At 40.8% G+C, this 23,851-nt stretch overlaps 2 protein-coding genes, 1 non-coding gene and 1 pseudogene across 3 annotated transcripts; 1 reads left to right on the top strand and 3 right to left on the bottom strand.

Moving 5' to 3' along the window:
- Positions 1-891: 891 nt before the first annotated feature.
- LOC104091801 (uncharacterized) lies at positions 892-4,372 on the bottom strand (annotated as a pseudogene).
- Positions 4,373-12,720: 8,348 nt separating this feature from the next.
- Positions 12,721-13,356, bottom strand: LOC138894105 (histone chaperone asf1-like). The gene is made up of 2 exons (XM_070178786.1): positions 13,018-13,356; positions 12,721-12,894 (listed from the first exon to the last, which is right to left on the bottom strand). Exons 1-2 carry the CDS (start codon positions 13,354-13,356, stop codon positions 12,721-12,723), a joined length of 513 nt encoding a protein of 170 aa, XP_070034887.1.
- Positions 13,357-20,118: 6,762 nt separating this feature from the next.
- LOC117275670 (small nucleolar RNA R71) lies at positions 20,119-20,225 on the bottom strand. Its single transcript, XR_004505877.1, has one exon. It is a non-coding gene; the product is annotated as a small nucleolar RNA R71 (small nucleolar RNA).
- A 1,159-nt stretch (positions 20,226-21,384) lies between these two features.
- On the top strand, positions 21,385-22,563 carry LOC104091803 (uncharacterized). Its single transcript, XM_070178785.1, has 2 exons — positions 21,385-22,066; positions 22,130-22,563. Exons 1-2 carry the CDS (start codon positions 21,385-21,387, stop codon positions 22,561-22,563), a joined length of 1,116 nt encoding a protein of 371 aa, XP_070034886.1.
- Positions 22,564-23,851: the final 1,288 nt, after the last annotated feature.

The raw sequence follows: 23,851 nt of genomic DNA, 5'->3' as shown, positions 1-23,851 counted from the left end.
TTATGTTACAATTTCTACCTCTCAACCCTAATGTGTCTCCTATACTAGATGTGAGGACTTGTATAATTTACTAGCATAAGCTAGATCTTCCCTTTGTAGTTCTATTGAAGAGCCACTTAGTTACTTAATGTCCACCCCCAGTGCCTTTGATGATGACAAAGGTGTTATGTCCAAATGAAGGTCATGGGTAAATGATAACAACAACAATAATTACAATTACAATAACACGAAGAGCCATATTAACAATAACCTTAACCATATCATCATCATCACTATCAAGTATAGAAGATCCTGATGTTTTGACCATGCACTAGATAAACTCGTAGAGGCTTGAAGATTTTTTTTTTATTTTTTTTTTATTTTTTTGTTGATGAGATCATAGGGGCTTGTAGATTATTATTTTTATAAGATTGTAGGGGCTTGAAATTGTGTTTCTTCCTCGGTTCGGGACACTTCACATCGGGGCATTATGTCATTAAAAGTTGCCCTTCATGCTTGCTAGTTCAAAATTGCCTCTAGATCTCTTGCATCAAAATGTGAATCTATTGCATTACTTTGAGTGTCAAAACATTCAGCTGCATTTTCTAACTCTTCTTTAGGACACTAAAAACAAAACTGCGTATATATTACTTTTATTCAATTTCTAGGTCTGCGTTCTCCGTAAGTTGGATGGAATTGTTGAGTTCTCTAAATGTGTAATAATGAGGTGGATATTATACCTACCTCATTACAAATCTAGGGGCGAAACTTATGATTTATTTAACTGTTCAGCAATGCCGTTAAATCGCCATATGAGGTAGTTTTCTTTGATAACCGAAAGGATACTTTACGGAGGCAGACGGAATTACTAGTTCTACTTTTAGACATAAATTCAAATATAAAATGCAGAAATCAGATGTCAAAAGCTTATAAGAAGAGCTGGCAACAAAGTTACTTGGAACTTCTCAAAGACAAAAGAATGTTGAGCGTAAAAAATGATTTCAAGGGCTTTTCTTCCGCTAACATAGCTGCCCCTTTGAAAAGCTTCATATGCAATGTTGCATTCATTCTCAGTAACACAATCAGCGGAACAATGGTGCAAGCAAGTCCATGTGAAAAGAATAGGCATCCTATCATTGACCAGATCTACTCAAGACTAGAGATGTGTGTAAAGCTAAATAATCCAGAATGGATAATTAAAAGATAAAGCTACCGTATAAACGAGTCCAACAAAGCACTCAATGATCCTTCTCGCTATCTTCGTCAATCGATTCAGCAGATGAATCACTCTGTGTCAACTCAGCTTGAGAGGTCTCTGGAAACTCAACGCCGGCATTCTTGCCCGTTAAGTTTTTGTATATGTTGAGAGCTTGAGCCACCATGCTGGCAGGATTAGAAGCATTTGTAGGAAGTAACAGTGTTGTGCCCTTTAACATTGAAAAGAGAAGAAGAGAATAAAAATGATTTGAAAATCAGTAACGTATGATGATGGACTAAATTAGAAGGTTTCTGTCATGCTTCACCTCCTTTGCAATGTTACTGAAGGCTTGGATGTACTGCTCCGCAATCCTCAAGCTTGCTGCCTACAAAACCCAATAATAAAAAAAGCTATGAATGACGATGCAGATTGCCATTGATGTAATGTAATATTACAATTCCAAAGTTAAATGAATGAATTTAATCAAGCATATCTTTATCCAAAATCTTGTTACATGTCATGGAAAAAGAGTTGGACATGAATTTAATAATCTCACCTCTGCACCTCCATGCTCTTTAAGGGTTCGTGACACCAAGGCAATTCCTTTTGCTGTAGCTTGTGCTCTCGAGGATGGCTTCAGCTTCACCTGATTCATCAGAGACAGAGTATGGGTGAGGAGAATCAATAAAAATAAGTTTGATGATCTCAGAAACGAAATAAAACTGGCTTCACAAATGTGCTTCCTGTTACAAATGTTATATGTACTAATACTGAAACCTCTAGGAACCAGATTAAAGAATCAAGGATACAAAAGAACAATGATGTTCTATTACTAACCTTGTGCTCTGTTAACCTGGTCCATCCTCGCCGCTTCAGAGGCAAGGATCACCGAGCTCTTCCTTCCATCTGCAATATTTATATTTGCCTACCTCTCTCCTGTTGAATGTATGTATGTATGTGACAATACTTCAATTTGATCATACACTAGAAAAAATTCATGCATATGACACATTGAAGTTCTTCAGCATCTCTTGCTCACGAGGAAGCTTTGATTTTACATGTGTATACTCATATCATTAACGTATTACAGTTATAGGCTAAAGATGAAGTTAGGACAGAATGAATGCAGTATATTAGCTTAGCTGTTCAAAGCATGCTCCTCCGCATTGTTGCTCAAATTAAGGAGAGGAACGGACTATTACCTTCCGACTCCAAAACCTGAGCCCTTTTTTTACGTTCTGCTTCTGCCTGCATCTCCATAGCTGCCCTAACCCCAGGTGGAGGAGATATATCCCCTGAAGAGGAAATATTAATACATATTCAGCAATGAAGAGCCATAAAATGCTTTTGTAATGATGAAGAAATCAGCAGACAGCAGACAGCAGAGCAGAACAGGCTCAGCCCCTATGTACTTATTTCATAACGAAGACAATTCAAGCCCCAGTCTTTTGCAGCATCATTAATGGCCATCTGCAAGAAACACAATGTGACAAGGCTATAAAATTTTAAAGTGCAATAACAAATAGCCAAACGGTATTGGTGAAGGAAAAACTGAATGGAACGAGGCTATATCGATAAAATACTACTCGTAGTATGTAGTATACCACAATCTTGTCATTCAAAGTGTCCCTTTCCTCAAAGGTCTTGTCGAGGGTGATCTTACCAAGCTCACTTCGCATTGTTGTCTGTGCTAGTTGAATTACCGCATACGACGGATTCTCAACTCCATATGACGCCTATTTGGAGTCCACTGTCTATAATTGCACAACAGCAAAGCAATCACATTATTTTATATTTATATGCACTGACGACATCATAACAAGTAACAACAGAAAATTACATATATAATATATAAACATCAATTAGTAACTCAAGTTAAAATGATAAGTAACAACACATTATAGCAGATCTGATCACCTAATCAGTTTATGTTCATAATAAGAAGTAGGGATTAATTAACCTTGACATAGAGGACACCATCAATCGAAATGCCGACATTGTCCTTGGTAATGGCGGTCTGATCAGGTATGGGAATAGCCTCTTCCTTGAGTGAATGCGCATATGCAATTCTATCAATGAAAGGGACCAATAGGTGAAGTCCAGGTGTCAATGTTTTTCACATATTGCCCAAACCGCTCCACAACATGCGCCTTTTCTCTGGTACTACGTGAACTCCCCAATTTACCGGCGCCCGTACATAATACCTTCCAAAGGAAACATAAATCACTCACTACGAACAAACTTTTCATTAAGAAAATACAATGCAAATATTTTACGTACTTGGCGTAGGGATCGCGAGAACTAAAAAAATGGCGTGTGGAAGTGAAGGAATAAGGGGATAGTTGACGTGGGGGGAGCTGATTGGAGAGAAGAGAAGATTGTTTTGTAATTAGAGAATTAGGTGCTGTGGAGATTGCTCTGGAAGTCATGATATGAGGTGAATGAAGTTGCTGATGATTTAGCTGCCGAAGCTTGTTCATTGAGCTTGATTTTGCCATGTTCCTTATTCGTATTCCAGTTGATAATTATGAATTTTGGAGCAGTAGTAAGATCGATGGAGAATGGAGAGGAGGGTTTTATGGTGTATACCTAAAACCCCTTGCTCAAGTTATTAGTTATTCTGTCTTGTTCTTCAAGACTCTGGTGTTTTAGTACCCTAGCCAGTGATGAATCCCCAGGTATTCAGTGTCTGGTTCGATAAACTAAATAAACTTATTTATATTTATAAAAACTAAAAGGTAGTACGTACTTTAGTTGATTTTTCAAATTTTAATTTTTGGTGGACGGACTTTCGGTGAAATTTAAATCTTATACCTAAGTGGTGCAGATCGTGGATTTTATAACAGTGATAGAATTATAAATATTTAAAACGAACTTGAGGAAAAAAAGAAAAGAGGGAAAATCTTAATGCTACTAGGTCAAACGTACGTTTCTTGGTTTGCTGATGCACTTTCGTTAAGGGGTTCAAAAACTAAAAAAGTTTAAAAAGAAAAGAGGGAAAATCTTAATGCTACTAGGTCAAACGTACGTTTCTTGGTTTGCTGATGCACTTTCGTTAAGGGGTTCAAAAACTAAAAAAGTTTAAAAAGTTATAGCTAGCGGGAATAGCTAGACTCACATCCCATGGCTTCTTGTGAACCCAACATTAGCTATCTGTTTTATGGCATGTAACAATGTCCAAGTGCAAACCGACATATTAAAGTATGACTGTGCATCTTCATTCAAATAGCTCCAACTTTGGGCATTCACAGCTTGCTTGGCGTGTATTTAATTAATCATAGTGGATTGTTGGACGACTAAGCTACGTGCTACATTGGAACCTCAATCTAAATTACAACTGGAAAGCCAACTTTAGGTGGACACTATGATCAGAAACTCATTAATTAAGCGGAGCACAGGCAAATTGCAGGGAGTCAGTCTACAAACGAAGTAATTAATTCCAAGCTTGGCGCATCAGACTGTGGGATTATAATCTACTACAAGAGCACGTTTCTGGTTCAAATTTTGTATGTAGTGCTAAAGTTTTATATATATATATATATATATATATATATATATATATATATATATATATATATATACGGTCAAAACCGATTAAGTCAGTCGTACGGATTGGTCGAGATGATAATACTTCAATCAAAGGGTATTTGCGTGACGACAGGTCGAGGTCCGAAATAAGGGCGTCAAGATTCGAGCTCTAAGACCGATCAATGACAAGCTCAGTATCATTATCGAGCTCATATCCAAATCGAATTACGAGGCAAAGCGAAGATTATCGAAGATGCATAGACCGAGCTCGAGCCAATATCGAGCTCACAAACAAGAGTCGTTGCAATCGCACTTGGGGAGAGAATCTTGGCGGAAATCGAGGAAAAGACAATTCATCATGGGTTCTCCACTATATATTTTTTATTATAGATAAAGTAGGACCCCTCTACTATAAAGAGGGGAATCCTTGTAAGCACACACATTGTAACAAAGAAAACTTTAGAGAGATTAACACTTTTGGGCTCATTTACTTTGTTTTGTTCATCAACATTTCTTTTTTCTCTGCCTTATATTTCATTCCATTTGTCAAGAATATAGATATTTCTATTTCACTCTACAATTTGTACCAAGTTATATCACGTATCCTTAGAACCATACACAAATTTAACTTTATCCAATTTTTTGGGTAAACAGTTTGGCACCCACCGTGGGGCTAAAGATAACAGTGTTTGTTTGATACAAATCTGCAACACACACCAGTTTACGCTCGTCTTTTGAGAGTGTCTCTGACTCGAACTAGCAATGGCAAACCCTCGATTAATGGCTTCACCCACCGACAATGAAGTCGGCCTTCAAGACGAAACCAATAACTTGATGCCCAAGGCTGAAATGTCGCTTATCTATGTCATTGAAGCTCGAGTCGAAGTACCTGAAGCTCGAGCCGAAGTACCGCTAGATGTCAACTCACATGTGGCCTTTGAGGCAAACCAACGTTCCGAGCCAGAAAATAGCATTCACGACGGTATTCGATCTGGAGCTCGAGACTCCCATAACGTGAAAGAAAACGGAGTCATCTTGCGTATGATTTTTGAAATGTTGCAAGCCCAGCAGGTAACGATAGCTCAGTTGCAGAGCCAAACCTAGCTACCAAGCAGACCAGAGCCCAGTCCATCTAGAGAAATTGCCCACCGAACGGAGCCAGCCGTAGTAAGGTCAAACGAACTAGAGTCAAGGACTACCCCCGAAATTACTAAAATACTTGAGGAGCTCACAAAGCGAATCGAGGCCAACTATAAGAAAGTAGAAACATATAATTCCAGGGTCGATCAAATCCCAAGAGCTCCGCCCACGATAAAAGGGTTGGATTCCAAGAAATTCGTACAAAAGTCTTTTCCTTCGAGTGCAACCTCAAAACCAATCCCCAAAAAATTTCGTATGCCTGAAATCCCCAAATATAACAGTACGACTGATCCTAACGAACACGTCACCTCTTATACGTATGCCATCAAGGGTAACGATTTGGAAGACGATGAAATCGAGTCCGTGTTGTTGAAAAGATTCGGAGAGACCCTCTCAAAGGGGGCGATGATTTGGTATCATAACCTGCCACCAAATTCCATCGATTTATTTTTCATGTTAGCAGATTCATTTGTAAGGACACACGCCGGTGCCATAAAGGTTGCAATGAGAAAATCAGACCTTTTCAAAGTAAAACAAAGGGATAATGAAATTCTAAGGGAGTTCGTGTCCCGATTTCAAATAGAACGTATGAAATTTCCACCGGTCACAGACGACTGGTCCATCCAAGCTTTCACCCAAGGGTTGAACGAGCAAAGTTCAATAGCGTCACGTTGGCTGAAGCAAAATTTGATCGAGTATCCGACAATAACTTGGGCAGATATACACAATCGATACCACTCAAAAATCAGGGTCGAAGACGACCAATTAGGAGATCCTTCCGGATCCATGCATCAGAACAGATCGGCTATTAAAAACTAGAGGGACATCGACAGAGAACAGAGGTCGAACAGAGACCGATATCAACCATACGTTGCAGATCAAACGAACAATGGTTCGACACACAATACTGCCTGGAACAATCGAAGGAGTGATCGAGCACAAAATTCTCGAGGGCTTATGAGAAAGAGTGGCTTAGACAAATATGTCGATCCTGTAGAGGCACCTCGGCTATCAGAATACAATTTCAGCGTCGATGCATCGGGCATTGCATCGGCGATCGGAAGAATCAAAGATTCTAGGTGGCCCAGACCCATACAAACCAACCCTTCCCAACCCGAATTCGATGAGCAAGTATCATGGTACGCATGGCCAAAGGACCGAGGATTGCAGACAATTAAGCGAGGAGGTAGCCTGTCTATTCAATGAGGGCCACCTTCGAGAATTCCTCAGTAACCGAGCCAAAGATCACTTCAGAGAAAGGGACGCCAACAGAAAAGATAAACAAGAGAAACCTCAGCATATCATTCATATGATCATCGGCGGGGTCGACACTCCACAGGGACCCGTACGCAAACGCGTCAAGGTATCGACCACAGGGGGAAAACGAACTTTGAGGTTATGTACCTGAGGGAACTTTATCATTAGAAATTGAAGAAGCGAAAGGCATATCTCATCCTCACAACGACGCTCTGGTAATTTCTATCCTATTAAATAAAGTTCAAGTTAAGCATGTTTTAGTGGATCCAGGTAGCTCTGCTAATATCCTTCGATCTTGGGTGGTGGAGCAACTCGATTTGTAGAATCAAGTTGTACCCGCAACTCGGGTCTTAAACGGCTTCAATATGGCCAGTGAAACGACTAAAGGGGAAATTATTCTACCCATGAATGTGGACTGAACAATCCAAAACACCAAGTTCCACATAATCGAAGGCGACATGAGTTACAACGCCCTACTCGGAAGGCCTTGGATCCACAATATGAGGGCAGTGCCTTCGACTCTCCACCAAGTAATAAAATTTCCTATGTCGGACGGCGTGAAAATAGTATATGGGGAGCAGCATGCTGCGAAGAAAATGTTTGCGGCCGATGAGGTAACACCGATACCAACGTTATCGGCCTGGGAAAGGTCGAGCATAAAAGATAAACGAGAGGTCAAATAGTAATCACAGCCACCGGTCTCCGCCGAATCGGTGAAGCAGGAAATAGAAGATAACGGGAAAGATTTTATAACCCCTCGAACATTTATCGTCCCCGACGACTCTGACGCCACCAAATCGACGATCGAAGAACTGGAACAGGTTATGTTAATCGAATATCTTCCCGAGAGGAAGGTATACCTGGGAACGGGATTAACCCCCGAAATCAGGAAAAAACTTATTCAATTCCTTATTGATAACATAGATTATTTTACTTGGTCCCATTTAGACATGGCAGGGATCCCACCGTCAAAAACAATGCACCAGCTGAGCTTGTATCCTAGGTTCAAACCGGTGAAGCAAAAAATAAGACCTCAGTCCGAGGTAAAGCACGCATTTGTAAAGGATGAGTTAACTAAACTTCTTAAAATAGGGTCAATTCGGGAAGTGAAATATCCCGAATGGTTAGCCAATGTAGTTGTAACCCCTAAAAAGGGGAACAAACTTAGAATATGTGTAGATTATAAAGATTTAAACAAAGCATGCCCCAAAGATTCTTTTCCACTGCCTAGCATCGATCGCATGATCGATGCCACAACCGGCCATGAAATCCTTACTTTTCTCGACGCTTATTCCGGGTACAATCAAATTCGAATGAACCCGGAGGACCAAGAAAAAACTTCATTTATCACTAAGTATGGAACCTATTATTATAATGTAATGCCATTCTGGCTAAAAACGCAGGAGCTACTTACCAACGCCTAGTGAATAAAATGTTCGAAGAACAAATAGTTAAGTCGATGGAAGTTTACATTGATGACATGCTAGTTAAATCCCTGTACGCAGAGGACCATTTGACTCATTTGCAGGAAACGTTCAAAATTTTAAGGAAATACAACATGAAGCTCAACCCCGACAAAATCAAGGCCATCGAAGACATCACCGTCATGGACAGTGTGAAAGCAGTGCAAAGGCTGACCGGACGGATAGCTGCCTTAGGCCGATTCATTTCAAGGTCATCAGATCGAAGCCACAAGTTCTTCTCTCTACTCAAGAAGAAGAACGATTTTGCTTGGACCGTGGAATGCCAACCGACACTAGAACAATTGAAGTGGTACCTATCGAGCCCACCACTGCTTCACACTATGAATACAGATGAGAAGCTTTACTTATACTTGGCGGTGTCGGAAATCGCGGTAAATGGATTCCTAGTTCGAGAAGAGCAAGGTACACAATTTCATGTTTATTATGTAAGTCGGACCTTAGGAGAAGTAGAGACTAGATACCCACACTTAGAGAAATTGGCACTCGCACTAATAAGCACCTCTAGAAAGTTAAGACCATACTTTCAAAGTCACCCCATATGCGTTTTAACCACTTACCCACTTCGTAATATTTTGCACAAACCCAAACTATCGGGCCGATTGGCCAGATGGGCCGTCGAACTCAGTGGGTACGATATCGAATATCAACCATGTATGGCTATTAAGTCCCAAATTTTAGCGGATTTCATGGTCGATTTCACGCCAATCCTCGTACCCGAAGTTGAAAAAGAACTCTCGTTAAAATCGGGTACGTCGTCGGGGGTTTGGACCCTCTACACAGATGGTTCTTCAAATGTGAAGGGATCCGGGCTTGGCATCGTATTGAAACCTCCCACGGGTGGCATTATTAGGCAATCCATCAAAACCACTAGATTGACTAACAATGAGGCCGAATATGAGGCCATGATTGCAGGTCTCGAGCTGGCTAAAAGCTTGGGAGCAGAAGTCATTGAAACCAAATGTGACTCTTTACTAGTGGTGAACCAAGTAAACAAAACTTTCGAGGTTTGAGAAGATAGGATGCTAAGGTATTTGGACAAATTACAGGTAACTCTGCACTGTTTCAAAGAATGAACCCTACAACATGTGCCTCGAGAGTAGAATAGTGAGGCCGATGCACTCGCAAATCTGGGATCATCGGTCGAGGAAGATAGGATCGACTCGGGGACTGTCGTTCAACTCTCGAGATCTATAATCGAGGAGGGACATGCCGAGATGAATTCCATGAGCTTAACCTGGGATTGGAGGAATGAGTATATTGAATACTTAAAGAATAGAAAACTCCCATCGAACCCTAAAAAATCGAGGGTTCTACGAACCAAGGCTGCTCGATTCACGTTGGTTGAAGATGGAACATTATACAGAAGGATGTTCGATGGACCACTGACAGTATGCTTGGGGCCAGGTGACACCGATTATGTTTTACGAGAGGTCCACGAGGGCAGTTGTGGAAACCACTCCGGTGCCGAACCACTAATTCACAAAATCATCAAAGCAGGATACTACTGGGATAGCATGGAAAAAGATACTAAGGAGTTTATTCGAAAATGTGATAAATGTCAAAGGTTTGCACCAATGATCCATCAATCCGGAGAGCAGCTTCATTCAGTCATTTCCCCATGGCCATTCATGAAATGGGGAATGGATATCATCGGCCCTCTACCATCGACCCCAGGTAAAGCTAAATTCATTTTATTTATGACTGATTATTTCTCTAAATGGGTTGAAGCACAGGCGTTCGAGAATGTGAGAGAGAAAGAGGTTATAGATTTCATCTGGGATCACACCGTATGTCGATTTGGAATACCAGCAGAAATAACATGCGATAATGGTAAGCAATTTATCGGTGGTAAAGTGACAAAATTCCTCGAAGACCATAAAATAAAAGGGATACTGTCAACACCATATCATCCTAGTGGGAACGGACAGGCTGAATCAATAAACAAGACTATCATCCAAAATATGAAGAAAAGATTGAACGAAGCTAAAGGAAAGTGGAGAGAAATTTTACCCGAAGTCCTTTGGGCATATCAGACAACATCTAAATCCAGTCCAGGAGCGACTCCGTTTTCCTTAGTGTATGGCTCCGAAGCTTCAATTCCAGTCAGAGAACCCAGCGCAAGGTTCTGATATACATCGGAAGAGTCGAACTACGCGGCTATGAATACTAGCCTAGAATTATTAGATGAAAAATGAGAAGCGGCACTGGTTCGAATGGCTGCACAAAAACAACGAATCGAAAGGTACTACAATAGAAGAACCAACCTCCGCCATTTCAAGGTCGGGGACTTGATCCTAAGGAAGGTCACCATCAATACTCGAGATCTTAATGAAGGGAAGCTAGACCCAAATTGGGAAGGACCCTATCAAGTCCTCGATATAGTTGGGAAAGGGTCTTATAAACTTGGAACAATGGATGGAAAACCATTACCAAACAATTGGAACATATCGCTTCTCAAACGATATTATTGTCAAGGTATGATTTTCTCCTCTCTATCGTCTATATATATATATATATTCGACACTAACTCATTGCAGGAATTCGACAAAAGACATCAAGACCTTTGGGTTTAAAGCACGCGCTGTACTCTTTTTCCCCTTAATTCGGCTTTTATCCCAAATGGATTTTCCGGCAAGGGTTTTAACGAGGCAACAACTATGTGCTACCTGAGGGCAATTCAATAGTATCTAAGGCTCCTTCATAATCAACCTCGAATACTAGGGGGCTACCATCGAATAAATCAAGTTCGGCACAAGAAAGTTGTTTCATATCAAATTCATGTCGGATAGGGCCTCGATAGAGAAAATTGTAAGGGCCAAATGGTCAAAACGAACCATGCCCATGTAGTTTTGCTCGAACCCTGGCACAAGATACAAACACATGTATAATGACTTATAAAGGAAAACTTCTTCTTTTCAGATATCTGACACTTTGAAAATATCTTCCTACTCCATGATTCAAACAGGCTTAAAGGCCAACCACCATCAAAAGAATTTTGATACGAGCGATCAAAAAATCCTACGGGCTACAAATACTTTGAGTTTGAGTTCGAAGCAATCGCTTACTCAATTATTAAGCCTAAGGGCTATCTTACTTCAAGTTCGAGCAAATCACTCGGCCACTAAAGGCCTACGGGCTACGATACTTTGAGTTTGAGTTTGAAGCAATCACTCACTCAATTATTAAGCCTAAGGGCTATCTTACTTCGAGTTCGAGCAATCACTCACTCAATCATAAAAAGTCTACGGGCTACGATACTTTGAGTTCGAGTTCGAAGCAATCACTCACTCAATTATTAAGCCTAAGGGTTATCTTACTTTGAGTTCGAGCAATCACTCACTCGATCATAAAAAGCCTACGGGCTACGATACTTTGAGTTCGAGTTCGAAGCAATCACTCACTCAATTATTAAGCCTAAGGGCTATCTTACTTCGAGTTCAAGAAATCACTCACTCGATCATAAATAGCCTACATGCTACGATACTTTGAGTTCGAGTTCGAAGAAATCACTCACTCAATTATTAAACCTAAGGGCTATCTTACTTCGAGTTCGAGCAATCACTCACTCGATCATAAAAAGACTACGGGCTACGATACTTTCAGTTCGAGTTCGAAGCAATCACTCTCTCAATTATTAAACCTAAGGACTATCTTACTTCGAGTTCGAGCAATCACTCACTCGATCATAAAAAGACTATGGGCTAGGATACTTTGAGTTCAAGTTCGAAGCACTCACTCACTCAATTATTAAGCCTAAGGGCTATCTTACTTTGAGTTCGAACAAATCACTCGACCATAAAAAGCCTACGGGCTACGATACTTTGAGTTCGAGTTTGAAACAGTCACTCACTCAATTATTAAGCCTAAGGGCTATCTTACTTAGAGTCTGAGCAAATCACTCGACCATAAAAAGCCTACGGGCTATAAATACTTTGAGTTCGAGCAATCACTCACTCGACTATTAAGCCTAAGGGCTATGCTACTTCGAGTTCAAGCAAATTGCATGAAGCCTAAGAGCTGAACATTTTCCTCACTAAGTAGAAGAATGGGAACATAGACAAGCTGGGAATAAGAAAAAACTTTATATACACAATGATATTTACAAAACGACCGATCAGGGCCTTACAAAGGAACCTAATCATCTACGGGAGCAGTCTTTTCTACATCGGGCTCCTCCCTACTCTGAGACCCATTTTTGCTCCTATCATTGTCAACATCGTCGCCATATTCATCGTCGTCATCATCGCCATATTCATCGTCATCATCATCAGAGGCCAAGGCCCCAGCTTCAGCTTCAAGCTCTCTTGCCTTTGTTATATCTATAGAAAGATCGAAGTCCCGAGCATGGAAATCCTCGAGGGTTTCCCTCCGAGTTTGGCAATTGGAAAATTCGGCGATCTAATGTGCTCGAGTTCAAGTGGTATCGGCAACCTCTCTCGCATTGAACTGAGCGTCTTCGGCATCATCCCAGTAAACAGCCACCATTGCATCTGCATCGGCCTTTATTTTTTCAGCCTTGGCAAGTTCAGAGGCCAACCGTGCCTCGAGCTCCTCCTTTTCCCTCGCTTGATCCAAGCTTTTCTCCTTCAGGCTCTGAAGTTGACTTTCGATCGATGACAACTGGGCCCGAGCAGTCTCTCTCTCTACAGCAAGGCGGTCCATATTTTCTTTCCATTTTAAGGAATCCGCCTTTATCTTATCAACCTCCTCGCGGAGTTTCCCGATCAACTCAAGCATCTGCTGCAGCTGTGAGACTGAAAGATTAGCCATCGTTCCAGTATCGAGCCCATAGGCTTTTAATAGTATCATTACCTACTCGGACAGATCGGTCTGATCTTGGTGAGCTTAAGTCAACTCAGCTCGGAGATCTTTGATTTCCTCTCCTTTTTTCCCTAAGAGGAGTTTAAGGAAATTTCTCTCCTCCGTAACCCGTTGAAGATCGACCTCATATCGATGCAGCTCAGCTCGGGATCGAGAACATGCTTCTCGATAAGCTGTCGCAACCTACGAGGGGAGAAGAAACAAAGTGAAAAAAGAAAAATATACATGAGAGATAATACCAACAAAATAAATTAAGGTTTACCTGATTCAAATCTTGCCGCACTCCGTGGAAAATTTATGATGCCTCACTGCTACCGGCAACATCCTCGACGCTTGTAAAAAGACAACAGAAGGGATCGTCCCCCTCATGAGGCTTGTCTAGTTCGCGGGCCCCCAAAGCTTGGGCTTCCCGAATTGCCCCTTAAGAAAAAGTAGGAAAGCTGGGCGAGTCTTCGATTGCTACTGCCCCAGGTGAGTCACTCAGGGCGTTCCCTTCGGTTCGAAGAGATTCGGGAACAACCCTTTCAGATATATTCCCAATCCGCTGGCTTTGATTGGAAACATCTTGATCTGCAACGACTCAGGAACTCTGCCCGAATCCTTCTCCGATATACCCTTGGTTTGAGCCGGAGCTGTATAAACCACCATCGATCCACCTGCATATGGAGCATCGGTGGTTTTCTTTGTTCGGGCCATCAGCACAAACTCCTCATCTTCTTCTTCCTCATCTTCATCTCTTAGGCGCTGAACGGACTCTGAGGTCAAAGGGATGGTATTCTTCTTCGACTTACGAGTCGACCTTGCCTTCGGTTTTGGATTCTCGGAAGTAGAGGCCATTTTCCTCTTATTTCCCTTTGGCGGTTTGGAAGCTGGGATCAAGATCTCTTCCTCGCCGGGCAGGGGCCTCAAAACTGCATCTCTGCGTAGGCCTACACATGAGAAAATTGGTTAAGTATAAGGAGAATGTTTCATTCGAACTCCTAAAACATGATAGATAGGCTTATCATGGTTTTTCGCCTCCCATCGGCCCTTTGCCAGATCACGCCATGAATGTTTTGGCGTAAGAGGAGTTCATAGCTAGAGCCAGTACCCAGCTCTTAAGGTCGGGAATGACGCCAGGCATCAAAGGAACCGCTGCATCACAAAAGGGATATCGGCAAGAAAACAAACAAAGAAACAAGGTAATAGGGAATAAAATAGTAAAGTACACTCACGATTCATATTCCATTCTTCGGGGAACGACATATTTTTGGCAGGGAACAGGTCCGAAGTCTTCACTCGAACAAACATGCCCATCCAACCTCGATCCTTATCCTTGTCTATACTCGAGAACAATACCTTGGTAGCCCGGTGTTGTAGTTTTATCAATCCGCCTCAAAAGAGGCGGGGACTATACAGTCTAATAAGATGATCGAGGGTGAAAGGCATCCCCTGGATCATGTTTGCAAAGAAACGGATCAGAATAATGATCCGCCAAAATGAAGGATGAATCTGGCCTAGAGTTATTTGGTATTGCCGACAAAAGTCGACGATAATAGGGTCGAAAGGTCCTAACGTAAACGAGTAGGTATACACACTTAAGAACCCTTCCACACGGGTGGTAATATCGTCGTCGGAAGTTGGAATCACCACTTCCTTATTGCCTCAGTTACAATCTGCCTTCAACTGTTCAAGTTGTTTTTTGGTTATCGAGCATAAATATCTCGATACCGATTCGCATCGACCGGAAACCAGCGTGCCTTTATCGAGCTTGAAATCAGAGGTAAGAACGCATGTTTTGGGAACACACTTCTCTGGTCGTGGCTCCGCTGGTGTTTTATCGGCGGCGGGCTGCGAAGAAGAGGCCTCTCCTTTTTGAGGAACGGTCTTTGATATTTTCAACATTTTCCTTGAACTTAGAAGAAAGGAATAAAAGGGGGTATGATGTTTCAAAGGAAGATTTTTGTAGTGAAAAACACAGAAGGAAAATTTCACACAAACAAATTCAGAAAATATGGGAAGATGCTTAGAAAATTTTGATCAGAGAATGTAAAGGTGATTAATGGTAGAAAAATGGGATATTTGTAGGTTAAGCGGTGGCGGTTCAATCTCGGTAATGGCCGACTGTCACCTGACACATATTAAATACCTCGGTAAACGGAACCGACGGGACCGCTATCACATACGTCACGATCGAACTCGATGCAGATGTCAGTGTACGTCTAACCGTATTGGTGGAAAATCATATCGTTTCTCGTTATATCCTTTTCGAGAAACGAGGGGACTATCTGGGTACGGTCAAAACTGATTAAGTCAGTCGTACGGATTGGTCGAGATGATAATAGTTCGATCAAAGCGTATCTGCGTGACGACAGGTCGAGGTCCGAAGTAAGGGCGTCAAGCTTTGAGCTCTAAGACCGATCAATGACAAGTTTGGTATCATTATCGAGCTCATATCCAAATCGAACTACGAGGCAAAGTGAAGATTATCGAAGATGCATAGATCGACCAACACTCACCTCGAATATCGAGACTCCAAATCAGAATCGAGCTTGAACCGAAGCCGAGGGCTCGAGCCAATATCGAGTTCACAGACAAGAGCCGTTGCAACCGCACTTGGGGAGAGAATCTTGGCGGGAATCAAGGAAAAGATAATTTATCATGGATTCTCCACTATATATTTTTTATTATAGATAAAGTAGGATCCCTCTACTATAAAGAGGAGAATCCTTGTACGCATAGGGCAAACACACATTGTAACAAAGACAACTTTAGAGAGATTAACACTTTTGGGCTTATTTACTTTGCCTTGTTCATCAATATTTCTTTTTTCTCTGCCTTATATTTCATTCAATTTGTCAAGAATATAGATAATTCTATTTCACTCTACAATTTGTACTATGTTATACCACGTATCCTTAGAACCATACACAAATTTAACTCTATACAATTTTTCGGGTAAACAATATATATATATATATATATAGTGAAGATGAATCCATAGTTGTAATTAATAAACATAGAATAAGAAACGCGTTTTCTGAAAAAGATGTAAAGGAAAAGGGAATTGACTTTCTTCTAAATGTTTTGCTGAAAGTGAGCATTATCAGGGCACCTAAGTAACTCATAATAATAAACGGAAATAGTAATTATCTGAAGAAAAAAATAGGCAGGTAACCTATTATCCAGGTTAAATTATAGTGAGAAAAGCCTCTTGTATAAAACTATGCACCTCTGCTGAGTTGAGAACAATGTAACAGTAGATCAATTCCTCCATCTCCTTCCAGTCTTGAATGCCAACATTGTTGACCATCTCTCTTATGGATTCTCTTATATCTGACAATGGATCCATTGAGTACTTCACAGCACAAATAGTACTATCCGCGAACGCCCCATGAACATCTTTAGGCAAGTTAGCAGAAAAGCTAACTCTGTTTCTCTGGCGCTGCACCATTTTTTGGCTCTTGTAATTCACCATATTCTAGCCTCCACTACTACTCTACCTAGCTCCCAATAAGTAGCAATTCCCTTAGTTATTGGCTTTGTTGGATGTGTTCTTGAAACGGTCACAATATAAAGAGGGTGCTATAAATGTTTGTATTGTTGCAAACAAGCACTTGGGGCAGGTGCTTTGAATGTGGGTATGGGAATTATTGAGAGTTTAGGGATAAGATCGGGACACATGTGAGGGGTACTTGTGAGTGGAATAAAAATTGAAGTCTATGGATTCTCAATTTTCCACCGAACCAATAGTTGTTTTTGTTAGTGAGTTTGCCGGTTAAACATTTAATAAATTTCCTAATATAAATACAAAATCTTGTTACTAAGTTCATCTAAACCCCTACTTCATACTCTAGCTCCGCCCCTGACTTGTCGTGGGTTGTCATGTTCTCTTGTGGACCACTGGTTGTTCAAGACAGGAAAACAAATTGAATGATGTAGCAGCAATTACAAGCATGATGGGAGCCTAAAAACAAAAACTAGATGGAACACCATTAGTGCTCTCCTCAATCTTGTGAATTATTGAACATATGCATCTGGAATAGATTCAAAATTTTGATGGCATAAGAATGTCTCAAATCCTCCTAACTGTTCTGTCCAAATTAAGAAAAGAAGAAAACTAATTGTCGACATGGCAATTGAATATGTGATGTATGTCAAATTCTTGAATGGGAGGGTTGGATTAATTTGGATGTTAAATCTTTTGGCTTAAATCCTTTATTGCATACTCAACAGCAAGTTGCACTTCAAATTTGGGACCTAAATTCGTTTGGAATTTTTAATTTCTGTATAAATATCTAACATTAATTAAATTCTTTTAGGGCCTATAATTACAATCTTTATCTTAGTGGCAATCCCCTCTATTTGGTCGACATAAATTGCAACTCTTCCCCCCTCTCTCTAGTCTCTATTTTGATTGTTGAAGATTCACTCTAGTAATAGCATTGTGCAATTTATTACATTTTGTAAATTAACAATGTGAGAAGTTATCGAGTAGGATATTAGGGCAAAGAGTGTTTTCTACGAACATTCATTTTCTTATATGGTAATTGATGTTCATAGGTACTCAATCTTCGGTAATCACAGAACTCACTTTTTTTTTTTTTTTTGTACTTTCACCACCAAGATCACTTTTTAATTAGAATACAGATGTGCGGCTATAATTCCATATTTTAGTACATTAATTACCTTACATTTTAGGAGCTTTAATGTTAAATTATACTTTATTTGTGCGTAATGGAGTCTATTTTATGTGTAGGTGAATTGGAGATGAAAGTAGAGCAAAAGGAATAATTAAAGTCTAAAGCATGCTCGAAAACAGTTGAAAAGAAGAAAGAAAGAAGTGAGCAGCGGATAAATGAGAAAGTTGGCGAAGCAAGATTAATAACTCGCGTGGGAGCTGGCTGGGCGAGCCTTTTAGCTCGCGTGGGAGCAGGTTAGGCGAGGCAGGACGCGAGGTCCACCTCACGTTAAGGCTGGCGACGCCAGGTCTGGGGCTAGGTATTACTCGCGTGAAGCCTCGCGAGGCGAGGTCTGAGGTGCGCACACTCCGAACTTTAAAGGCTTATTTCGTCTTCTGGTTTGACTAGGACTTGGCCTATGTCGTTTAGGTCTTTTCCTACACATATAAATAGACATAAAACGCCATTTTTGAAGAAGTTTTGGAACCAGAAGCAAGGATAGCTCGTGAAACAACCGTTGGGAGTTAGAATGATTGATTTCTACATCCTTTCATCTTTACTTGTAATTTAATTATGCAAAACATCTGGGATATTGTTACTATGAGTATGAGTAGCTAATCTCCTAATCTAGGGTTTGATGGAACCTATTGGAGAATGATTTTCCTATTACGTTAATATAGATTTGGATCTCTATTTGTTCAACTATATTATTATTATTGTTGATTGAAGGGCCCTCAATCAACTATGCCTATTTAGTATGTATTACTCGACAGAGAGTGCATATTTAGGTAATTGTTGAATAACATCACTCCTAACGTATATGAGGGATCAATACGGAGGGTTTAAAGGTGGGATTAGGGATAACGAAACCTTGGTGCGATCCGAGTGAGCCGTACTTAATGCCAGCTAGCGTAATTCGGGAGAACATGTCAAGTAAATTATGGTAGTTACTCGAGAGAGAATTACAACACTCAGAGCGTTCATGATCGGTAGAGAAGACTTAGACAAATTTATAGAAAACATAGCGGAAAGGATTCCGAAAATAGGGGAAATCATAATCTTAGATCATTCCAATTCTTGTCTACAACCCATTCGTAGTTAGTTAATTAATTATTGCATTTTTATTACGTGATATTTAGTTAGTAAACATCAAATTTGTTACTTAAATATTTCTGAAGATTGATTGCGTGAATTTGTGCGAGTCTTGTAGTTGTGTTTAACAGGTTAATTTCCTGTGTGATTTGACTCCGGACTTATTAACCGGAATATATTTGCAATGACCGCTTAGTCCTTTTTATAAGGCATAGTTGGGTGTGATCAAATTTTGGCGCCATTGCCGGAGAATTAACGGTGTTATTAATCGCAGCTAAAAGAATTGCTAAAATTCTTAGTGTAGTCAATTTTCTTCATTGTAAACCAAATACATTGAAATTCTAACGTTTGTAGTCTTGGGTGCTACATGTGCATATCTAGAAACTCCTCACGAATTGGTGAATTTTTTGAAGCATTATCAGATCCTGAGAAAGTTTTCAAGGCACTGAATCATGCAAACAAGAAGGGCAAATAGCAACAGAACTCAACAGAACAAATCGAACCAGACATGGATGACGGAGTAGAAAATTCAAACAACAGAAACAATGAGAATGACCCAAACAATCAGGGTGTGGTGTCTCTTGTGCCAGAAGCAGCATTGTATGATTGGGCACAACCCACCACCAAAAATCTGGCAACCGCAATTGCAGTCCCTCAGATACAAGCAGAATCATTTCAAATCACAAATAACATGCTACATTTGTTACAGAACAAGGGACTGATCTTAGGGTCATACATTGAAGATCCTCAGCAGCATCTGAAGAATTTTCTGTCGATATGTGTCACGCAAAGGCAACCTAATGTGACACCGGAAGCAATAAAGTTGTTATTGTTTCCATTCTCGGTGACAGGAGAAGCTCAGACTTGGCTTAATTCACTCCCTATAAACTCCATCACTACTTGTAAGGAATTAGTCAAGCAATTTTTGAACAAGTTCTACCCACACAATAAGAATGCCAAACAAATTGATGATATATTGAGCTTCAGGCAGAGACCAACAGAAACACTACAAGAAACGTGGGATAGGTTCAAGGGTATGCTCGTTAAATATCCACATCATGGCATTCCAGATCAGATGTTAGGGCAGAGGTTTTACATGTGACTGGCAGGCGACTTAAAGGCCAATGTTGATGCTTCAGCAGGTGGAGCATTTTTGAGCAAAACATTTAGAGAATGCAAGATCCTACTTGACAAAATGGCCCAAAACTCAGGATGGATGACAAGAGACTCTACGATCACTCCTGTATATCATTTAGTGGCTTTGGACCCAAACAACTTCATAGCTGAAAATATGGCCACTCTAATGACGGAAATGAGTATCCTCACCAAAAGGATCGATGAATCATGCCAAAAGAAGCAGATACACATAGTTGACGTGACTAATGAGGGCTTATGCACACCATGCATTAGCCAACCATATGTATGCTCGTGGAGTGCATAAGGTGACAACCAGAACTATCAGGAAGATATGAACTTTGTGGCCAACTATGGGGGACAGAGGCAAGGTGGTCAAAATTGGGGGCAGCGGAATCAACAATATAGCCCAGCACAGGAGCAGTACAATAATAGCAATAATCCTGGAGCTATGCGACAACAGGGTTAAGTTGTGCCTTACCAAAGGCAACAGGGCTGTAACCAGCAAAATCAGCAGCAAGCTTATCAACAGCCTCAACAACAACAGATAGTGAGACAAGATGATGGGTTTGCTGAACTTAAAGGAATGTTGCAACAACTGATTGGGTCCAATGGAAAAATGCAAGAGAGAGTGCATTCGCATGAATCAGCGATAAAGGGCATTGAGATTCAATTAGGAAAGATTTTGATGGCTCTAAATAATCGTCCCCAAGGGACGCTACCTGCAGACACACAAGTCAATCCAAAAGAGCAGGGCCCAAAATAGCTTATGGCAGTGAGTCTAAAAAATGGTGGAGACCTAGACCTGGAGCAAGAAATTGCTCGCAAAAGCCGACCTACTGAAACACTTGTGCCAGTATCCATTGAGATAGATGATTCAACAAGGTTAACTAAGGTGACGGTACAACATGCACAAGAGAGCACAAGAAAAGAAAAAGAGGTTGTGAAGGAGACTGAGGTAGCACAAGAAACGATAGTAGAAGCAGTGCCTGAGCAAAATAAAACTCTCATCACAGGACGGAAGCGACCTCCAGCACCATTTCCATAGAGATTGGCCAAATATCAGAAGGATGAGCAGTATAAGAAACTCATGGAGATGTTGAAACAAATTTATGTGAACATTCCACTGATTGACGCTTTGCGGGAGATGCCTGGGTATGCCAAAATGATGAAAGATTTAATGTCTCGCAAATTTGACTTCCAAGACCTTTCCACTATTACATTGACCCAAACCTGTAGTGCATTCATGACGAGACTCATAGCTGAGAAGTTACCAGACCTAGGGAGTTTAACAGTCCTATGCACGAAAGGCAACTATGCTTTTGCTAAAGCATTGTGTGATTTGGGGGCAAGCATAAACTTGATGCCCTTGGCTATCTACAAAAGGTTAGGCATTGGAAGAGAAAGACCCACATCCATGCTACTACAACTAGCCGACAGGACAGTGAAGAGGCCATCAGGTATCCTTGATGATGTATTAGTAAAGGTTGGGAAGTTTGTGTTCCCAACAGATTTTGTCATTCTGGACTGCCGGGTTGACAAGGAGATTCCCATAATTTTGGGAAGACCATTCTTGGCCACTAGGAGAGCTTTAATTGATTGTGAAACTGGAGAGCTCAAAATAATACTACATGATGAAGAGATAACATTCAATGTGCAGAAATCTATGCGGCGACCAAGTGAATTTGCTAACTTCTCTCTAATAGAAGCTATGGATGTAATTTTGGAGGAGGAAAATGAGACCTTGAACGATAAAGACCCTCTAGCAGCCTGTCTCGTGAACTTAGATGAAGCAAATTGAGAGGACTTGGTGGAGTGGGTACTGGCTCTTGAAGGCCAAGGGTTTTGGAAAAGAGAGCTCGAATTTGAGCCTTTACACTTAGAAGAAAGGAAAACTCCTCCAGCTAAGCCATCGATAGAAGAGCCACCAAAGTTGGAACTGAAGCCACTACCACCTCATCTCAAGTATGCTTTCTTAGGACCTAACTCAACTTTACCTGTTATTATCTCATCTGGTTTGTTAGATGTGCAGAAAGAACAGTTTTTTCAAGTATTGATTGAGTGCAAAAATGCAATTGGTTGGACCATTGCAGACATTAAGGGTATCAGCTCAGCTTTCTGTATACATAAGATTCTACTGGAAGATGGCCACAAACCTTCTAGAGAACATCAAAGAAGGCTGAACCCCAACATGAAAGAAGTTGTAAAAAAGGAGGTGATAAAGTGGTTAGATGCGGGGATCATTTTCCCCACCTCCGATAGCAACTAGATCAGCCCAGTCCAATGTGTTCCAAATAAAGATGGGATGACTGTAGTGCAAAACGATAACAACGAATTGATATCAACAAGAACAGTCACGGGATGGCGAATTTGTATAGACTACAGAAGATTGAACAAGGCCACCCGAAAAGACCATTTTCCCTTGTCGTTCATTGATCAAATGCTAGATAGACTGGTTGGGAGGTCCCCCTTTTGTTTTCTAGATGGATACTCGAGGTATAATCAGATATCCATTGCTCCGGAAGATAGAGATAAAACGTCATTCACCTGTCCATATGGCGTCTACGCTTTCCAGAGAATGTTGTTCGGCCTATGCAATGCACCTGCCACATTTCAAAGGTGCATGATGGCCATCTTCACAGATATGGTAGAGGACATAATGAAGGTCTTTATAGATGATTTCTCAGTGGTGGGATACTCATTCGATGATTGCCTAAATAATTTGAAAAGATTACTGAAAAGATGTGTGGAGACTAATCTGGTGCTCAACTGGGAAAAGTGCCATTTCATGGTACATGAAAGTATAGTCTTGGGTCACCTAGTGTCGAGTAAGGGCATTGAGGTAGATCGTGCAAAGGTTGATGTGATAGAAAAGCTTCCACCACCCACTTCCGTCAAATCAATAAGAAGTTTTCTTGGCCACACTGGTTTCTATAGACGGTTTATAAAAGACTTCTCCAAAATTGCTAACCCCTTGTGTAAATTTCTTGAAAAAGATCACCCTTTTTTTGTTTTCTGATGACTGCAGGGTAGCTTTTGAGAAATTGAAGAAGAGGCTGGTGACAACACCTATCATAGTTGCACCCGAATGGGGGAAACCATTTGAGTTGATATGTGATGCGAGCGACTATGCTGTGGGAGCAATTCTTGGGCAGCGAAAAGATAAAGTCATGCATACAATATACTACACAAGTAGAACTTTGAGTGGTGCCCAACTAAATTACATAGTGACCTCGAAGGAGATGCTAGCAGTGGTGTTCTCATTTGACAAATTCAGGTCATAACTTATAGGCTCGAAGGTAATTATTTATACTGACCATGCTTCTCTCAGGTACCTAATTGAGAAGAAGGAGTCAAAGCCACGCTTGATTTGATGGGTGCTACTACTACACGAATTTGACTTGGAAATCCGTGACCGAAAGGGAACAGAGAACCAAGTGGTTGATCACTTGTCTAAGCTGGAAGGAGCCGAGAAGAAGTTTGAGGTGTAAGAGATTGTGGAGACTTTCCCGGATGAACAACTCTTAGCAACGAGCCTCAATGATACACCATGGTAT

Source organism: Nicotiana tomentosiformis, chromosome 6 (genome assembly GCF_000390325.3).
Source record: "Nicotiana tomentosiformis chromosome 6, ASM39032v3, whole genome shotgun sequence".
Lineage (NCBI taxonomy): Eukaryota > Viridiplantae > Streptophyta > Magnoliopsida > Solanales > Solanaceae > Nicotiana > Nicotiana tomentosiformis.
The sequence above is the reverse complement of the archived record's forward strand: the minus strand, read 5'-3'. Positions and strand labels throughout refer to the sequence as shown.